This window comes from Bufo gargarizans, chromosome 1, assembly GCF_014858855.1.
Source record: "Bufo gargarizans isolate SCDJY-AF-19 chromosome 1, ASM1485885v1, whole genome shotgun sequence".
In the NCBI taxonomy this organism is placed as follows: domain Eukaryota; kingdom Metazoa; phylum Chordata; class Amphibia; order Anura; family Bufonidae; genus Bufo; species Bufo gargarizans.
Genome location: NC_058080.1, coordinates 457,111,530 through 457,131,323, shown reverse-complemented (window position 1 = coordinate 457,131,323; position 19,794 = coordinate 457,111,530). Strand labels below are relative to the sequence as shown.

At 43.1% G+C, this 19,794-nt stretch overlaps 1 protein-coding gene across 1 annotated transcript in view; it reads right to left on the bottom strand.

Moving 5' to 3' along the window:
- Positions 1-518: 518 nt before the first annotated feature.
- FAM189A2 (family with sequence similarity 189 member A2) overlaps positions 519-19,794 on the bottom strand; it is an 84,648-nt gene continuing 65,372 nt past the window's right edge. The window contains exons 7-11 of the mRNA XM_044272831.1: positions 14,146-14,275; positions 12,625-12,697; positions 11,260-11,400; positions 8,815-9,104; positions 519-3,258 (exon numbers count right to left, since the gene is read on the bottom strand). Coding sequence (XP_044128766.1) covers positions 3,052-3,258; positions 8,815-9,104; positions 11,260-11,400; positions 12,625-12,697; positions 14,146-14,275 — 841 coding nt within the window. The 3' untranslated portion in view covers positions 519-3,051. The remainder of the gene's footprint in view (positions 3,259-8,814; positions 9,105-11,259; positions 11,401-12,624; positions 12,698-14,145; positions 14,276-19,794) is intronic.

Below are 19,794 nucleotides of genomic sequence, written 5' to 3'. Positions count from 1 at the left end.
CTTCACTTTTCCGGTTCCGTTGTAAAGATAGGTGCAGGTCCCAGAGGTGCACCTATCAGACATTGGGGGCATAGCCTAGCGATATGCCTCCAATGTCTGAGGTATAACAACCCCTTTAAGGAACCCCCCCAAGCTGTGCTCAAGATATGTCACTTACCCAGGCAGAATCCTACTCCATACTGATGAGGGGCAACCAGCCTGAAATGAATGAGGTTTTATTCTGTTGGGTGCTGCTTCTGTACGTGCCTTGGAGGCGATGCTTTACTATGTAGTCCTCTCTGAAATCGGCTAATTCACAGCCCCCCGAATGACAGCTGTAGTGGTTTCCTGATTGGATGTTTCAGCTGTCACTCAAAGCAGAGGGGAGGGGCTGTGAAGCAGCTTGCTGCAGAATAAAAACTCAGCAAAAGGCATGTTTGTCCTGCTCTCCCCTGTCAGTACATACTGCTGTTGGCAGTTTTGCATGGTCAAACATGCTAAATAATGTTGACAAACTCCCTTTAATAAATAAGCAAATCTAGTGCAAACATTTTTATTCAAACAATCCCACTTTTGACACCAAATATAGTAGTTTCAAGAACAGCATGAGTAAAAAGGTCAAAACAATAGCTAAGTAAATAATGACTTTACTTAAAGGGAGGCTGTCAGCCTTAGCATATTAAACCAAGCATAGTGCCTGGTGGGGCTTACACAGAGTACTACAACTGCACCTTTCTCATTATAATCGGTAAGTCAAATATACAAATTAACAGTTTGGTGCACCCTAATTCTACCGCTGTATATGAGAAGCCCCTCCTACACCTGTTTGATTGACAGGGCAGGCGTCTGAATACTGCTCCGGACTGGACTGCACCATTGCTGAGTGCCACAAATTCGTCATGGACAGGAGGCAGAAGATCTACAGCAGAGAAGCTCTGTTGTGAAGTTAAAGGAGAGTAAAGCTGGGTTCGCACTTGCGTTACGATATTCCGTTATAGGTTCCATTTATAACAGATTATAACGGAATTCATAGACGGAATGCAAAATCGGAAGCCTTTAAGAGGCCTTGCGTTTTGATCCGTCATAATTAAAGTCTATGGGAAAGGATAACGGATCCGCCTGTTTTCCATTATGCTGGCCAACAGAACTTTGTTTTCCGTCCTGCATAATGGAAACCAGACAGATCTGTTATGCTTGCCCATAGACTTCTATTCTGAGAGATCAAAACGGAAGGCTCTTAAAGGCTTCCGTTTTGCATTCCGTCTGTTACTAGCGTTATATTGCGTTATAAACGGAACCTGTAACGGAACACTGTAATGCAAGTGCGAACATGGCCTAACAGGGTCTCAAAAAGTGTTTAGAATAGATGAGCTTGCGTCCCCTAGTTTCTTTAACATAAAAAAGCTATGGACACCTTTGTGAACATTTTTTATTATTTGATTCTATTTATCTTGGGTTAAAACTATTTTTCCATTTTGGTATTTATTCATAATTTTCAACAGGTTGTCTTCTACAGGCTTCAAATTTCATGGACTCCACAGACTGTTCTTTATGCTTTTTGGTGGGAAGCAGAACAGTCTGCATAGGCAGTAAAACCTAAAGGTTGTAGAAGACAATCTGTTGAAACCTTTCAACAAAGACCAATAGGAAAAATAGCTTTTACCCAAGATAAGTAGAATAGAAAATTGGCCTCATAGCCTTTAACTATCTTAAACGGGTCATCAATATAAGATTGATGGGCCTCTGACACCATGCACCCCCACTGATCAGCTGAACCCATAATAATCTGATACTGATGACCTATCCAAAAAATAGGTCATCAATATCGAAAAGGTGGAGAACCCTTCTAAAGATCTCTATATTTTCCTATGCATTATCAGCCCCCAATATGCTACTATACAATCTTGTATGCATCCTTGAAGATTAAGTAAGGATTAGTCATGAGTTTCTGCTAACCCCCATAAATTGTTGCTTCATTTGACCGTAGACAGAGTATTAAAAACATGAAACTGAAGTCTTAATTTCAGCATCCCTTTCACGGTGGTGGTCCCAGCCATCCAACTGTGCAGGGAACTGCAGTACAGTCCTTTTCACTTGAATGCAGCTCTGCTGCAGTTTCCTGCACATTGGGTGGCTGGGATCACCACTATCTCGGGATAAACCCCATTGAATGGGGTGCATCGCTAAACCAGGAATACAGCACCTTTATTCTGAGGATTGGTGGAGGTAAATGAGGTTGGACCCCCATCAATTATATAGTGATGGCATATACTACCAATATGCCATCTATTTATAGGATGATGTGCTACAAGGTGGCAATCTGCATTCCAATGTGCTGTATACGAGTCTGTATCCAAATCCAGCACCATGTTTAGACAAAGTATGATTTGAAGACTTGTCACATAATATAGTAAACAGCAAACATGCAAGTTATACATGAAGACCACACAAACAGTTCTCAGTCAATGGTGTGAAGCATGGGATAATCATGGCACACTTCCTTCTTTGGATTATTGAATGACCATAGAAGTGTAGTCAAAATGAAGGCAGACTAATGTATAGAGTGTATACAAAATATGCTTCCTTTACATTGTTTTTTAATCATACATGTCTTCCAATTGGGTTTCCTGCTCAGCATGATACATATGAGCCATTTTTGTATGTGCATAGGTGAGACATAAGGCAAGCAATCTGCAGAGAAGATACACTAGAAGTTCATTTACTTTATTACAATGCCACATATATAGTGTCACCATATCTTGGCATTGAATACCCCTGAGGTGCCTGTAAATTATACATAATATATATAATTTTTTACATTACCAGGCTTCAGGACAGTTTATAATTGAATAGTCCACACTTGAGCATGCTCTACAAACAACAAAATATTCCTGAACCATAATGTGCTCATGAATCTTTGGTTATGGCCAAAAAATAAACACATTAAGATTAACTATTCGGCAAGAGTTATGTATGAGGGCTGCATAATTGGCAAGTTCAAGGAATAGTTGCATGCCCTTATCTCTGGAGGCAACAGGACATCCCTTGTTCATCCAATGGGTTATTTCTGTGTCACAGTATGGTTTCACGCACAACTCCAATGAGACTGTGAGGTCTTTCTCTGGCAGTCCTTTGGCGTCTCATACTATTGTCTCTCTGGGTCTGCGTAGTGCAAAAAGTGCTTAAGTCCCCGCAGCTATCCAAATGTAGAACACCAGGCTGCCTTCTGCTTGGCTGTCTTTGGGTTGCTGTCACGGTCTGTTGGCTTGGCCCCATCACCTTCACAATTGTGGAAAAGGATAAAATATAAAAATATAATTATAGATAAAATATTTGAAAACCATTATTCTGAATATGCATTATAACGAGATATATATATATATATATATATATATAGCGGATGGATTTACCGGTGTACACTGTACAGAAATGGGTCATGGTGAACAAGACATAAAATGGATGCTCGTTGACCATGTCCCATTATCACGGAGAGGTGGGAATAGAGGCCTACTGCTAAAAAAAAGAGAGATTCTTTGGATCATGAAATTAAATACCTTAAAACCAATGGGATTGAATGTTGAGTTCAGACCTTGGATATGTACTTAGATGGCGTTTTATCTGGTTGTGACCCAAGTCCTGATTTGTCGACCTGCTAGTTATATGTGGAGTGCTATGAAATAATATATTGTTTCTAATGTTTTCCCTGATTATTTTTACTTGCAGAATATGTAAAGCTGAACGTTCGGTGTACATGGAGAAGGGATTGGGATCCTCGCCACACATGAGGATGCTGGACAATCATTAAACACATATATGAGGAGATATGGTTAAGGGAATAGATCACTAATATGAGGTCACCATCTTCTTTTGTCTGTTCTCATCTGGAGCTCTTGGATTTAGCTTTGGGTGCAAATTGCACCTTAGTTTTGACAAGGGTGAGCCGCAGACAATTACTAGATTAACAAATGGGATGTGGATTGGATGTGCTGGAGCCCCTTGAAACGGGGGCCCAATGCACGTCCAGGAAACCCCTGGATGACAGTGTGTGATGAGACCACCCAGCATTTCCTCCGAATTTGGATTGCTGCTTTTGGGGGTAGATCCTCCCTGCCATTATGTTTTTACTTTACTGTATTGGGGGATAGGCTGGCAGGGCCAGATCCTGTACTTGGGGACAAGTGCAGTGTGGCCGGTGCTACCCACGGACACAACTGGTGGCATTTAGCGATCTCAGCAGTTGTTGATGACCCCATAGGTATATCAATTAAGTCTGCACCTTACGTTTGTCAATTAATGATAAATCAAATTGAGATTTTTTTCTCCACTATCCGGAACTGCAGATGTGATATTTATTTTGGGAAGATTGAAGCCATCACAGAGAAAATAGAGAGATACAGAAACAAAAAGTTCGGTCTATAGAATGCAGGACCTGAGTCATGTGATGGTTACGGTAGCAACGTGTACTAACAGGTCGCATGTCACTTCAATACTCCGATCACCTGACCTCTGACTCTCCGATCAGCTGACCCGCTGGTTATAGAAGACTGCCGATACTAGAAGTGAGGAAATAGAAGCCGCGCAGGCGCAGTTGTTCCTGCACCATGCCAGACCCTCATGTGTCGCTTGGATCCTGATCAGGTCACGAACGTTCAGCTATTGTTTTTCATTATGTTAGTTATGAAGATCACCTGGGTGTTGATGATTGCTTTATTATATGAAATATGACTTATAGTCATTGAGATAAACACATGTTTTTGGATATACAAATCCAAGTCACTTATATGTCTATTATGGATTTCACCTGTTTTTTTATTTATGTATACTTGGATTTTGATATGTATTTTTATGAATTGTATTACTTTTTGTACTTAATTATGTTATTGATTGATTGATATGAAACATGCTATATATATGCTATGCACACTCCCTTTTTACATCACTGCTTGAAAAAGGTTCCAATGTGCGAACCGAAATGTTGTATGACTGGTGAATAAAAATTTACGCTTTTACTGAAGGAAGTGCCGTGGATTTCCTGGGATCAGGGGCGTAGCTATAGGGGGTGCAGAGGTAGCAGTCGCTACCGGGCCCAGGAGCCTGAGGGGCCCAAAGACCCTTGGGCCACATAAGACACTGGCATTATAGAAAGTGCATGCTGGTCAATTTACACCTCTGCCTGTATGGAAGGGGTTAGGTCAAGAATTTGGCATGAGTGGGTGCCCATTTAATGTTTGCCTCAGGCAGCAGGAAGGCTATGTGCTCCCCTGCCCCTTGCCAACAAGCACTGAGGGACGGGAGCCCAAGCTGAACTCTTGCACCAGGGCCCATGAGCTTTTAGCTACGCCCCTGCCTGGGATTATATTATATATATATATTTATTCAGTCTGTCTACATTTACCAACATATTGTCTTAAGGTCCAAAATTCTGTCCTGATTATTTTTTTTATATATCTTTAAAGTGGTTAAAACTTTGTATTTTTGACATAGAGCTCCAAATCCCTTGCAAAGATCTTGATTTCTCAGCTTATGGAAAATAGAGAAAAGTACCTATGTGTTCTCTGAATACACACCAAATGATGCCACCATAGCTCAGAATTAAAGGGGCTGGCCACTCTCCAGCTCCTGAAACATATCTTATCTTGATCAATGTGTTTGTAAGGGGACTATATGGCACTTATTAATATAGTCTTTGCTGATATTCTGTACCATTTCCTTCATTTCAGAAGGTATTCTCCCTTGTTGGCTAGGTTTTTTGTGCTGTCCACATGGAGGTCTTGGCCATAAGATGGCTGCTGATGGAAGGTCATGTGACCATTCAAATCAGTCAGTCTCCTCCAGAGGCGTAGCTAAAAGTTCATGGGCCCTGGTGCAAGAGTTCAGCTTGGGCCCCCCTTTCCTCAAACCTTCGTGCTGCATGAGGCAAAAATTGAAACTGCACCCCCCCTCCTCCATACCAAATTCTTAACCTAACCCCTTCTGTCCAGCCAGAGGTGTAACTTGCATACACTTTTATATAATACCAGTGTCTTCTTATGTGGCACAAGGGTCTTTGGGCCCCTCAGGCTCCTGGGCCCGGTAGCGACTGCTACCGCTGCACCCACTATAGCTACGCCCTTGGTCTCCTCCATTCAAATACTCTACACTGCACTAAACTCCTAACAATGCAAGTACAGAAGGCAGATATGTGTATTTGAGTGGAGAAGGCTAAGTGATGTGTCTGGAGTTCTTTTTTCCTGGTCACAAGACTCTCCAACAGCAGCCATATTATGGCCAACCAGGGGACATGACTTATCAAATATAGCAAATGGAATAGAAAATCAACAAAGGCTGAATTAGTAAGTGCCATATAGGCATCTTGCATACAGATTAGTCAACTGTAGTTAGAAAGTGGCCAACCCCATTAAGTATTTTCCATGTATAATATCCTGCACACCTCTGTGATGCACCTTAGTTTTAATGCTGCCAAGGCTTGCTGTGAAGGGATTACAAATGTAAAGGACCACAGTTCCCCACATTCATGTTCCTTCTCACAGACTTTGGAGGGAATTTAGTATGTATAGTATAGTTTTCTGGTTTAAAAATTAAAGGGGTTCTGCAGTTTGTTTAAACTTTTGATCTATCTTCTGGATAGATCATCAGCAGCTGATCGGCAGAGGTCCGACCCCCAGGACCCACGACGATCAGCTGTTTGAGAAGGCAGTGGCGCTCTAGGAGCACCGCGGCCTTCTGACTGTTTACTGCAGGCCCAGTGACGTCATGACTAGTATCACTGATCTGTTCGGGGCTAAGCTTCATTCAAGTGAACGGAACTTAGACGCACCCAGGCCAGTTGATACTAGTCGTGACGTCACTGGGCCTGCGGTAAACAGCGAGAAGGCCGCGGCACTACTGTCAGCGCCGCTGCCTTCTCAAACAGCTGAGCGGCGGGGGACTCAGGGGTCGGACCCACGCCGATCAGATGCTGATGACCTATCCAGAGGATAGATCATCAGTTTAAACAAACTGCAGAACCCCTTTAAGCTAATTTTGGCAGAAAATGAATTACGGTAATAGGACTGTACCCATCTTAATAAATTCCCCCAATGTCTCAGTTTACAGCTGAGCTGCCTGCATAGACCTATGTTACAAAGTGTAAGGTAGTGCTGTAATTACTCTCTGACTTCACACATAATACAGCTGTGTGGACACAACCTGCTACCAGCATGTGAAACACCACCCAAGGGACAGGGAGGAAGGGAGAGTGCCAGATGGCAGTGGAGATAAGAGGCATGTGAGAGGTGATGTTCCTTACTACAGGAAAGGAGAGAGATGACTACATGATCACAGAATGGAACATCACAACAACAGGAGATAAACACCAGGAGCATGGCTGTGTGACTGCATGTGAGACTGTCTCTCAGAGGTATTTCAGCTACAGACACTACATTAGTAAATGATCTATTGTTCTCCAGTTAGGCTAGGTTCACACCTGAGCGTTTTACAGCACGTTCCTACGCGCTGTAAAACGCTCAACAGTCAAAAACCAATGTTTCCCTATGGGCATGGTTCTCACCTGAGCGTTTTACAGCGCGTACGATCGTGCTGTAAAACGCCCTACGCCCCAAGAAGTAGAGGAGCTTCTTTGGAGCGTATTGTCGCGCGTAACACCTCTGTTTTTCATTGTACGCCTCTGTGGTCAATAGCAAGAACGCGCGTTTCCAAAATAAAAAAACGCTCCAAAATACGCCTCAAAAACGCCTGTAAACAGCGCTTATAGAATACGCTCAGGTGTGAACCCAGCCTTAAAAGGCACACATTTTTTTAAAGTTTGAACTTTAAAAGGGAATTTGCCACCAGCGACCTCCCTATCAGACTGTTTTCATAGACACATAACTGTAGTTCACCTGATTAAAATGCAGTTTTTCTTTTGTTTATCCGAGGCTCCGTTCGTGAGTTATGATATTTGTTCCTAATATGCAAATTAGGCCTTTGGTGCAATGAGGGAGTCTCTATGGCTCTTGTTGCACCCAAACTCCAATCTATTTGCTGCTCCCTCACTGCTTTGCCACTGCCTGGCCCTGTCGATCAAAGCAGCCATTGAGGGGCTAGCCACAGAAAGGAGTGGAGGTTGAGTGCAACAAGAGCAATGGTGATGACCTCCTTGCACCAAAGGACTAATATGCATATTAAGAAAAAGTATTATAACTCAGGAATGGAGCCTCAAATCAACAAAAAAGAAACTGTTGGGCGCTGGTGACAGATTGCCTTTAAGTACCACTAGATGGAGCCTAGGTATGATGCATACTGCTTCATTACTGAGTGCAATAAATAAACGCAGGGAAATATATCTTCCCCATGTGCCAGAAAACTGTTGAAAAGCGTTTTAATTTTGTGCAAAGATTGTGTCCTTATCCAACTGGAAGGACTGGCGCAAAATCGTTATAGGTGATGCAGGTTACTGGTCTGGCACATTTTATGTCATTATGGACCTGTAGCTATTACATTAGGCAGCATATTAAGTAGTCAGTTCCCCTTTAAGCATGACTATTAAATGCAGTGAATTTACATATTATGATCATTTCATGTGTTCATGCTTTGTGCTGCACATCTCGTATCTTCACAGCATATGCTCTTCATAGATACGAGATGTGCAGCACATGACCCTCTTCCTATTGAAAAAACTAAAGTTGGATTCAAAATAGCCGACTTCAAAATGGCCGCCATGGTCACCACCCATCTTGAAAAGTTTACCCCCTCACATATACTAATGTGCCACAAACAGGAAGTTAATATCACCAACCATTCCCATTTTATTAAGATGTATCCATATAAATGGCCCACCCTGTAGAATTAACTAACCTGGTCAAGAAAGCTGGCACTTAAAATGGCTTCATCCATGTGTTCTTCATCTGATTTTAAAACCGTTTTGATGCTTTCTACCAGTTCAGAGACCTCTGTTGACATGTGACAAGATGGCTCCTCTAAAAACCTGCTCACTAAGAGCTTAGTGTCCATGTATGATCTGTAATCAACTAATGACCTGGGTCTTGATCGAACAGCTTTTGCTCTTAAAGCACGTCTCAAGGTGACAGTTGTCACTGGGGGTCTGAGTTCTGTCTGAGTGGCGGCTTCGCAGCTTGGAACTGCGCCTAGATAGAAAAAAAATTAGATTATATTGTATTTCACAATACTTATCAATTATAATATTTCGGTAAAATAAAATAGCATAAAACCACACAATTAAAGGGGTTGTCCCATATTTTGAACATTTCCGTAAGACTGTATTTTTCATCCATGCTAATTTTTTTGCAGACAGCAAACGGACCCATTAACCTCTATGGATTCCGTGCAAACATTCGTATTTTTGAGGATCCGTGTGGCCGTTCCACAAATTATAGACCATGTCCTATTTTTGGGTCTGTATTGTGGCCTAGAATAGCCCTTTCTACTGATGAGAGTGAGGAAAATGCGGAATGCATATGGAAGGTGTCTGTACTTTGAGGGTCTCTGGTTTTCAGAACATACACCTAATGTGTCCAGTCCTGGTGGGAATAAGCAACTTCTACCGACACCGTTTCTTTTTGGCTGGACTGCAGAATAGGAGGAATCAGTCTCCCACCCATGTACCTCTGGGTGATGGGACTGAGCTATTGAGCATGTGTGCCTAAATGCACTAGGGTCCTGGTCCTCAGGGAAGAATAGAAATCTTTATGACTAAAGCCAAAGTCTAGGATGAAGTTATACTACCTGGACACATTTAACAGCAGTTATTTTCCATACTGAACCAGGGATGTTCTGAATGTTCCAAAGAAGGGGCAACTATATGCAGATATGTATCCACCTACTCTGTGTGCTATTACTCCATGACATATACAGGTGCTTCACGCCAACTTGCCTGGGCACCCGTGGACAACATGTTTGCTATGTGACTGAGAAATGTTATATCAATTGCAAAAAATAATTGTTTTTTTTTACATTATTTTGTAGTGAGGTTCTGTGACCCCTAGCTACAGTGCTGCCCATAATTATTCATACCCCTGGCAATTTTTGACCTAAAGTTACTTTTATTCAACCAGCAAGTAATTTTTTGACGGGAAATGACATAGGTGTCTCCCAAAAGATAATAAGACGATGTATAAGAGGCATTATTGTGGAAAAAAAACATTTCTCAGCTTTTATTTACATTTGAGCAAAAAATACAAGATGTTCCGCACTGTGGAAAATCTCAGAGGACGTGGTCAGAATCCAAAAGTGACACCTGTGATGGCCAGGAGGATAGTTATAGAGGTAAAAAAGAATCCAAGGATCACCACCAAGGCCATCCTGGTGAATCTGGGCTCTGCTGGTGGCAATGTCTCAAGGCAGACAATCCAACGGACACTGCACACTGCTGGGTTCCACTTCTCCAGATAAGGCACACAAAAGCTCGCTTGGCCTTTGCAAAAGCTCATCTGGACAAAGAAGAAGACTTCTGGTCTTCTGTGTTATGGTCAGATGAAACAAAAATTTAATTGTTTGGTCACAATGATGTTTCCTTCATTTGGCGTAAAAAAGCAGAAGCCTTCAACCCAAAGAACAGAGTCCAGACTTGAATCCAATTGAGAATCTGTGGAGGGAGCTAAAGATCAGGGTCATGGCAAGAAGACCCTCCAACCTGAAAGATTTGGAGCTCATTGCTAAAGATGAATGGGCAAAAATACCTGTGGAGAAATGCAAAAAGCTGGTCTGCAATTATAGGAAGCGTTTGATTGCTGTAATAGCCAATAAAGGCTTTTCTATTGATTATTGAGAGGGGTATGAATAATTTTGGACTGGACGCTTTTTGCTCAAATGTAGATAAAAGCTGAGAAATGTGGTTTTTTTTGTCTTTTGTACATCGTCTTATTATCTTTTGGGAGACACCTATGTCATTTCCCGTCAAAAAATTACTTGCTGGTTGAATAAAAGTAACTAAGTCAAAATTTGCCAGGGGTATGAATAATTATGGGCAGCACTGTATATCCCACAGTATAGGAATGGGTCTTCACAGGGTCTCAACTGCAGCTCTCGCCAGTCTAGAGGAGAAAATAAATGTGTGTGTAGTTTACCATGTATGCAGCCAAACGTGGAGGTGCAAAGCTCAATATGTAGAGAGGCAGAGGTGGAACCTGAAGCTCCTGGGTGCACAGAGACATTCAGGGCCAACTCAATCTCCAGGGCTTGTATGCAATCGCCAATAAACCATAAGAAATGTTGTTTGTTAGGTCACTGCTAGACATATCACACTGATACACTGCTATCTTCTTCTCCTGCTTCCAGTCCTACCTCTTGGTGGAAGATCATGGATGACTGGATCACTGTGTGACCTCTTCCTCTGTGGTTTACTGGCTGGATCACCTTCTGTATTTTGTTGTACAGTGGATGAATGTGCAGGTATGGCTTCTGTATTAGAACAGCCAGCAACTTCTGTAGATGACAACAACAGCTCAGCTTACTTTTCTTGACATATACAGTGAGTTATTAGTAATGGAACAAGTCACTGAATAGATACAAAGCACAAATAGAAAATCAATAAATGAGTTTTCTGGGACTTTAATATTGATGACCTATTCTTAGGATAGGTCATCAATATCAGATCAGTGAGGGAACAATTCCAGGTATGCAGGAACTTTTGTGCGCAGGAACAGCACCATTCCGAACACTGTGTACAGGCTGTGCCTGGTTACTGTGGTGCGGCTCCCATTCAAGTTACAGCTATTACTACAAAAGATGGTCAGACCTGTTATTAAGTTAGGGAGCCGGTGCCTTTTATTTGGGTGATACAGGTGCAGAGTTGCCTTTTATTTATTTAAATTAAGTAATAATGTAAGAAAAACATTACTGGGGAGATTTATCAAAACCGGTGATTTATGCATTGGTTTTCATATCTTCTGCACTGCCAGAGGATGCGCCTAAACAGAAATCTATGACGGCTCAAAACTGCAGTCGATTTCTGGCTTCATTTGCACCCAAAAATAGGTGTAAATGCAGATAAATTTGCCTCTGCTGTGGACCACGACTCTTTCCACACTCCTTTTTGGAAACATGGCAAGGGCAGCGTTAAATGAGGCACTTGCGACTTTTGTCAAAAAGTCACATTTAAAAAGTCACAAACACATATTTGACATATTTTGGGCCAAATTATTCTGGATCTTTGAATCATATAATACAGGGAATACTGCTCTAGGGTGCGTGCTTTTGAGAGTACATACAGCCTGGTACATCTCTGAGAATCAATGCTTTACAACTAAAATGAAAAGAATGTTTTAGTTAAAAAAAAATCCACTGGCACTCAAGCACAGATAAACTGGTGGTTCTCGCCAGTCTTTGTTGGCGGGACTGGGAGCAGTGATGTGAGTTACTATAGTGGCAGCAGAGGTTGTGTAACAGCACATGTCAGTGTGGCACATCACCACTGCTGGTCTGCAGGTAAAGAGCAGTGAAGGACCACCAAAGCATCAACGCTGGAGCGGCAAAAGCTTTAAAAGTTGAGTTCTCCTTCACAGCCCATTTACTATAATACTAGGACACAGACAATCCTCTAAAATACACACAAAAATGCTAATTAGATAAAAAATACAAGAGAGGACTGCCTGGAAGGGCCTATTGGTCTTTTTCTGCCTCCACTATTCTTTCCATATTTCTACCTACCTGATGTGCTTGGTACCTTAGGCAGCGCTATTGTGGCATCCGTTGCACAGCCTGCGACTTCCAAATTTGTTTCCTTTAAATAATATCAAGATATTGTGTAAAGAAGACATTGAATCATAAGAAGTATTCACATGAACAGGTCAGGGAACAAAGTGTTCAGTTTGGCCTGTGATGTTCCTCAACACATAATAGTGCTGCAATGTAAATAAGCTGGTGAGCTCCTCTAATTTGTGACTATGGGAGGTACATAGATATGTGCTTGAGGAAAACCCATCAAACTGATTATGTAGGGGTTATCAGCTAAGGTCTGAAATTTCCAGACTGTGGCTTTTCATACCCATAAAATGACTGCTTGGCCAAATGTCCACACTTTGGAGGACAGATAGTGGTCTACTTAAAGGGACACTGACAGGCCCAATTAGCATATTTAGGTATATATATGTCAGTACAGGTCTTCTAAAGTCTATTAAAATCATCTAAGTAGCCCCCCTGTCCACCTTATAAATACCGAAATATAAAGTTTTATAACCTGCTTGTCCGGTCACCAATCTGCCCAAGGGACGGCGTTTCATCTCAAAATGCACCCAGCCAGCCGCTCCCAACTGCCGTTCTGAAGCCCCGCCCAGCTCATCAATATTCACTTAGCTGGGCGGCGGCTACAACTCTCCCGACTCAAGTGCCCGGCGCATGCGCATAAAGCAGAGGCTGCAGCGATCTGTACGCAGGCGCGATGTGACCCCGGCCGGGCGCATGCGCTGAAGATTGGATGGAGGACGTGCCCAGAGGATTGAATGGGCCATGCGCAGGATCGTGAGTCTGGACAGTTGTAGCCGCCGCCCAGCGAAGTGAATATTGATGAGATGGGTGGGGCTTCAGAACGGCAGTTGGGAGAGGCTGGCTGGGCGCATTTTGAGATGAAACGCCGCCCCTTGGGCAGATTGGTGACCGGACAAGCAGGTTATAAAACTTTATATTTCGGTATTTATAAGGTGGACAGGGGGGCTACTTAGATGATTTTAATAGACTTTAGAAGACCTGTACTGACATATATATACCTAAATATGCTAATTGGGCCTGTCCGTGTCCCTTTAAGGTGAATTTACATGTACAGAGGAGCAGCCCATTAGCTGGAGGGAAGCGTTCCTTTCCAACAACTGGCTGCTCGTTCAGTAGAGGTGACGCTCTGAATTTACATGCAGCGATCATCTCCACTGTATGAGGATGAGGGATCGCTAATGCCATCGCCCGGTCCTCATACAGCTGCATTGTTTCTGGGCAGCAGATCGCTGTTTAGACTGCATTATCTGCTGCCCAAAAACAACAAATTTTCCTGCCAGCACTAACACCAGTTTTGGCTGCACCTTTAGATGGGAAGATTGTCAGGAATGAGCGTTTGCAGGGATGTTCGTCCCCAATAATCTGCCCAAATATCTGAATGTGTAAATCCACCATTAGAGATACATAAAATGATAAGACACAGGACATCAGTAAATATTAAGTCAAATGAATAGCCATAGTTACCTCTGGTAATTGACTTTGGCTAACCACAGATTCATAAGGCGGGGGTGGCTCCATAGGGCAAAACACTTCAACCCCTTTGAACCTGGATCCATAAATGTGTGGAAGAGGAATCACATCATTATCAATCATTCTAAAAGAGAAGACATAGAAATTATTTGCTGCCGAATCATACTGGAAAAATATTATGATGTCCCAAAGTATTAATTATGTGCCATAATTTGGCTAATTCAGTTAAGCAAACGTATAAAATATATATTTAGTTTACAGATCCAAATGGCAGGAGTCTGACACCCTGCAAACTCACCGATAAGATGTTCTGCAGTAGCTTCAGTGGAACTACACAGCTCCGTCCACTGTGTGTAGTGGACAGAGCTGGTTACTGCAGTGCTGCTCCCTTTCACTTTAATGGGAGTTCTGGCTTTTGGAGCTATTGTTGCGTAACAGCTGAGCTGCGGGTTGCAGGGTGTTGGACCCCCACTGGTCATATAGTGATTGCCTTTCCAGAGGATAGGCCATCACTTGAAAAGGGTTGAGAAACCCTTTAACCCCTTAATGGCCAGTGTCGTACATGTACAGGTCAGCAGGAAGTGATTTCCCGACCAGCGCTGTACATGTATGGCGCATTGATTGGACAAGCACAGGAGCAGTGCTTGCCTGATCAGCAGCAGGGGCCCGAATGTTACTGACAGCTATAACTGCCAGCATTGGTGAAAACTGCGACTGCGGGGTGCCGTTGGCTGCTAATGCAGCCAAAGACCTTACAAAGGGCTTGGAGCTTGACCCCAGGCTGGGTCACATAGGCAACTGTCAGTGTAATACTGACAGACGCAATGCATTACAATACAGCATGTATAGTACTGCATTGTAAAAGAGGCCCAGAAGGGCCGGCAGACCCGTCTCATTCATCATTTTCTACGCCTGTTTTAGGCGTAGAAAGTGGTCTAACTGTAAGACAGCAAGGAAGCTTTCTTACATTTAAAACTGGCGCTGGATGTGTTGAAGTTATGGAGAGGCCTATGCCTGTTCATAACTTCGGCGGATCCACCGCCAGCTATGGGCCTTTATTAAGACTAGCGTCTAAAATACCGGTCTTAATAAATGTGCCCCTTTATTTCCATCTAGTATTTCACACAGCACAAGATGCGTAAATCGCATTAAGCCTCAAATGTACATGATGCTCCTTTACTCCTGAGCTCTGAGGCCTTGCTTTTTACACTGGCACACCTTGGGCACAACATATTGGGCACTGAAATGGCACCATGTGCTGTGAATTCATTTTTTAGAAACACCTGTGGGGTCAAAATGCTTACTACAACCCTTGGTAAATTCTGTTAGGGGTGTGGTCCCTTCTTGAGGTTTTCTTTTTTATTTAACTTCAGAGCCTCTGCAGTTATCGGCCAGTGCTGTATAAATCCACAAACTAAGCTTCAAATGCCCAAACAGCAGTTTACAACCACATATGGGGTGTTGCCATATTCAGGAGAGAATGAACTACAATTTGTAGGGGTCCCTACAATTTTACAGAAAAAATGAAATTCTTCCTTTTTTACAGTCAAGTGTTTCTAAATCCTATGAATATGCCTGTGGGTGAAAGAACTCACTGCAACCCCCAATAAATTCCTTGAGGTGTGTGGAAGATTCCAGTACCGCAAGGTCTCATAAATGAGACATGGTGCCTAAAAAAAATTTCCATCAAAGTCTGCCCTTCAAAAGCTATATGGCGCCCCTTCCCTTCTGAGCTCTGTGGTGTGCCCATACAGCAGTTTACAACCACATATGGGGTGTTGCCGTATTGTTAATCTAAAGGGTTAACAAAGTTTATAAAACCAGTTTTGAATAATTGGAGGGATGTACGTTCTAAAATGGGTGGTTTCTATGATGTATACCCCTCAAAGTCACTTTATAACTTAATTGGTCCTTAAAAAGTTTGGTTTTAGAAATGTTCCTGAAAATTTTAAAAATTGCTTCTACAATTCTAAGATTTCCTAAAAAATAAAATATTTACAAAATGATGTTAACACAACATAGATATATAGTGAATGTTAATAACTAAGTATCACTATACGTTTAACAATGAGAGAAATTCTATTTGAGAAAATTGCTAATTTTTCCAAATTTTATGTAAAATTTTACATTTTATTTATAAATAAAGGCAAAACATATCGACTCAAATTTACAACTAACATGAAGTGCAATGTGTCACAAGAATCTGTTGGATTAGAGCATTCCAAAGTTATTAGCACATAAAGTGACATGTCAGATTTGCAAACTTAGGCTCAGTCCTTAGCTCTTTCACACTTGCGTTCTTTTCTTCCGGCATAGAGTTCAGTCGTCGGGGCTCTATGCCGGAAGAATCCTGATCAGGATTATCCTAATGCATTCTGAATGGAGAGAAATCCGTTCAGGATGAATCAGGATGTCTTCAGTTCCGGAACGGAACGTTTTTTGGCCGGAGAAAATACTGCAGCATGCTGCGCTTTTTGCTCCGGCCCAAAATCCTGAAGACTTGCCGCAAGGCCGGATCCGGAATGAATGCCCATTGAAAGGCATTGATACGGATCCGGCCTTAAGCTGAACGTCGTTTCGGCGCATTGCCGGATCCGACGTTTAGCTTTTTCTGAATGGTTACCATGGCTGCCGGGACGCTAAAGTCCTGGCAGCCATGGTAAAGTGTAGTGGGGAGCTGGGGAGCAGTATACTTACCCTCCGTGCGGCTCCCGGGGCGCTCCAGAGTGACGTCAGGGCGCCCCACGCGCATGGATGACGTGATCGCATGGCACGTCATCCATGCGCATGGGGCGCCCTGACGTCATTCTGGAGCGCCCCGGGAGCCGCACGGATGGTAAGTATACCGCTCCCCCGCTCCCCGCTCCTACTATGTCCTGGCTGCCATAGTAACACTGAACGCATTTTGAAGACGTATCCGTCTTCAAATGCTTTCAGTACACTTGCGTTTTTCCGGATCCGGCGTGTAATTCCGGCAAGTGGAGTACACGCCGGATCCGGACAACGCAAGTGTGAAAGAGGATAAGTGAAAACTGGCTGTGACCTGAAGGGGTATAGGCAGAATGCCAAGACTAAACCCTCATGAAGCATGATGGAATGGGTGCATGTAACAGATTGACAAGAGATTGCCTGTATGAACTGGCATGACAATATTTCTTAGTTCAGGCAAGCTCAACTTGCGGCCCTCCAGCTGTTGTAAAACTACAACTCCCAAAATGCCCTGCTGATAGCTGTAGGCTGTTCAGGCATGTTGGGAGTTGTAGTTTTGCAACAGCTGGAGGGCCGCAGGTTGAGCATGCCTGTCTTCGCTTATTCTGTCCATAGAACACTTTATTGTGCACAAGTATTTGGAAGTGAAGTTGTGAGGACCAACAAAGTCTCTAACACTGTATGATCCAAAAATGAGGAGCAAATGCACTCACTGTCAAAAGAAGCAATTACAATAATTACATGTTCAAACTACATAAACATCTGCTCCCTTCCTAATAGCAAAGAACGATGGACTGCAGCAATCCTCTTATAATGCTGACCTGGCCAAATGAGTCTATATTTTAATCAGTCTTTCTAATGACACATTGCCTTGACAATATAAGAAAGAAAATACAAGCATATTGCCACAACCAAGGAACCATTAGGACATTCTGTTATAAAAAAATGTATCAAGTTAAATTATGAAATGCCAAATATAAGACAGTGCTGCAAACAGCAGAACTCCACAATAAGGTTGTATACAGGCGTCCTACCCAAAGGTAAACAGACGTTATGAGGCCAAGTATAACTTGCTTGCCCATTGGGGCGGCTGCACTTGTAAAAGGATTGTACTCATTGGACCCAAATGTAGGGTGTTTAAAGGGGATGTCCAACCAAAAATGTAAATGTGTGTAACAAAAACAGTCTCTTGTGTTATAAACGTCCTGCAGATCCAGTGCTGTGGTTCCCTACCCCACTGTTTCCATTGACCCACCTGACCAGAGGTGATGCATGCCATTCCCATTCCGACTGCTGTGACTAATCAAGAACGCCAATTGACCGCTTAGCCTCCGCAGTGATGTGCCATTGTACTGTACAGGTTACTGCTGAGGCCTGTGATTGGGTGAGGCAGTTGCATGAGTGGGAATGGCATGTTATCTCTTCCGGTTTGGCAGGACAGGAAACGACCCGGAGCTGTCCTTCATATACGGTGACCGGCTTTATTTATTTCTTCACACCCTCCCCCCACCCACCTTTCTCAACATAATTTAAAATTTTGAGCAGCTGTGCATTTCTAAGTTTAAAAAAAATACAATGGAGGATTTATCAAACAATTTAAAGGAATAACTGCTGCTGTTGCCCATGGACAATCATATGGCGCCATTCATGTCATATTCTTGTCATGGTACCTTCTGTGACAGAGGTTAGAAGATCGGAGAGACTGACTGCACGTGAGGTTAACTGACAGTCTCTTGATTCTCAGTGTTGTGGTTTGGTAATGACCACACCTCTTGTCAGGTGCAGCCCGTGGTCATTACTGCATTCCCTACTTAGTGTGGTCTCACACTTCATACCATGCGGTTGGTATTCTTTGCTTGAATTTGGAAGAGTTGGTGTGTGGACCTCACCTGCTCATCCATTTTCTATAAGATAAATTGTTCTGCTCTTTGTATTTGGTTGTTCCCCTGTGCTTGTTGTTACTAGGCCTCATGGAGACGCTGGTTTGTTCCACTTGGGAAGGAACCAGTGGTCTCATTCCCCACCACTACCTAGGGCATTTCAGGGCTCCTAGGGTCTAGGTTCCAGCGTTCCTCCAGAATACACATAAGGTCCCGACTGCCCAACCAGTGTTGCAGTATCTGTCCCGTCACATCCGGCGACTGGAAGTCAATCCATCGCTTAAAGTGCTGACATTGGGAAGCTAAGAAATAGATCCATGCATTAGGAACAGCCAAACCTCCTTCAGACTTAGGGTATTGCAACGTCTCCAGCTTAATCTTAGCCTGACCGTACTTCCAAATAAGGTCTCTAAACATAGAGTGTATTCTCCTAAATCTATCCAGAGGAATCCACACGGGGGCATTGTTCAATACATAAAGCAGCTGGGGCATCATCACCATCTTTAAAAGGTTTACTCTACCCACTACCGATAAGAAGAGTCTACACCATGTCCTCACCTTTAGTCTAAAAGTGGCTAGCAGCGGAGTCAAATTAAGGTCTTCAAAATCCAACAGTCTAGGTGTGATATACAACCCTAAATATTTGAATTTATCTACCATGGGAACCAAACTATTGACACGCCCACCTGACAGGGCCTGCCCATCTACCGGCATCAAAACGATATTCGGTGACAGGTGAATAAAGGCCGCAAGCGGCTCTATTGCTAGAGCAAACAACAAGGACGACAGTCTGGTACCCCTGGCCAGGGCAAAGCTATCTGACAACCCCCCATTAGCTCTAATTCTCTCCCTGGGACTCAAGTACAACACCCTTACCCACTGAATGAACCGCGCACCGAAACCCATGACTCTCAAGACCCCCCACAGGTAGTTCCACTCAACACTATCAAACTGTCACGACTGTGACTGATCCAGACAGGTCTGGGAGGAGAAGGTCGCAGCGACTTGCTACTCGCGATAGCTTGTGAGTTTGCTCTGTGGTTCAGGGTATGTC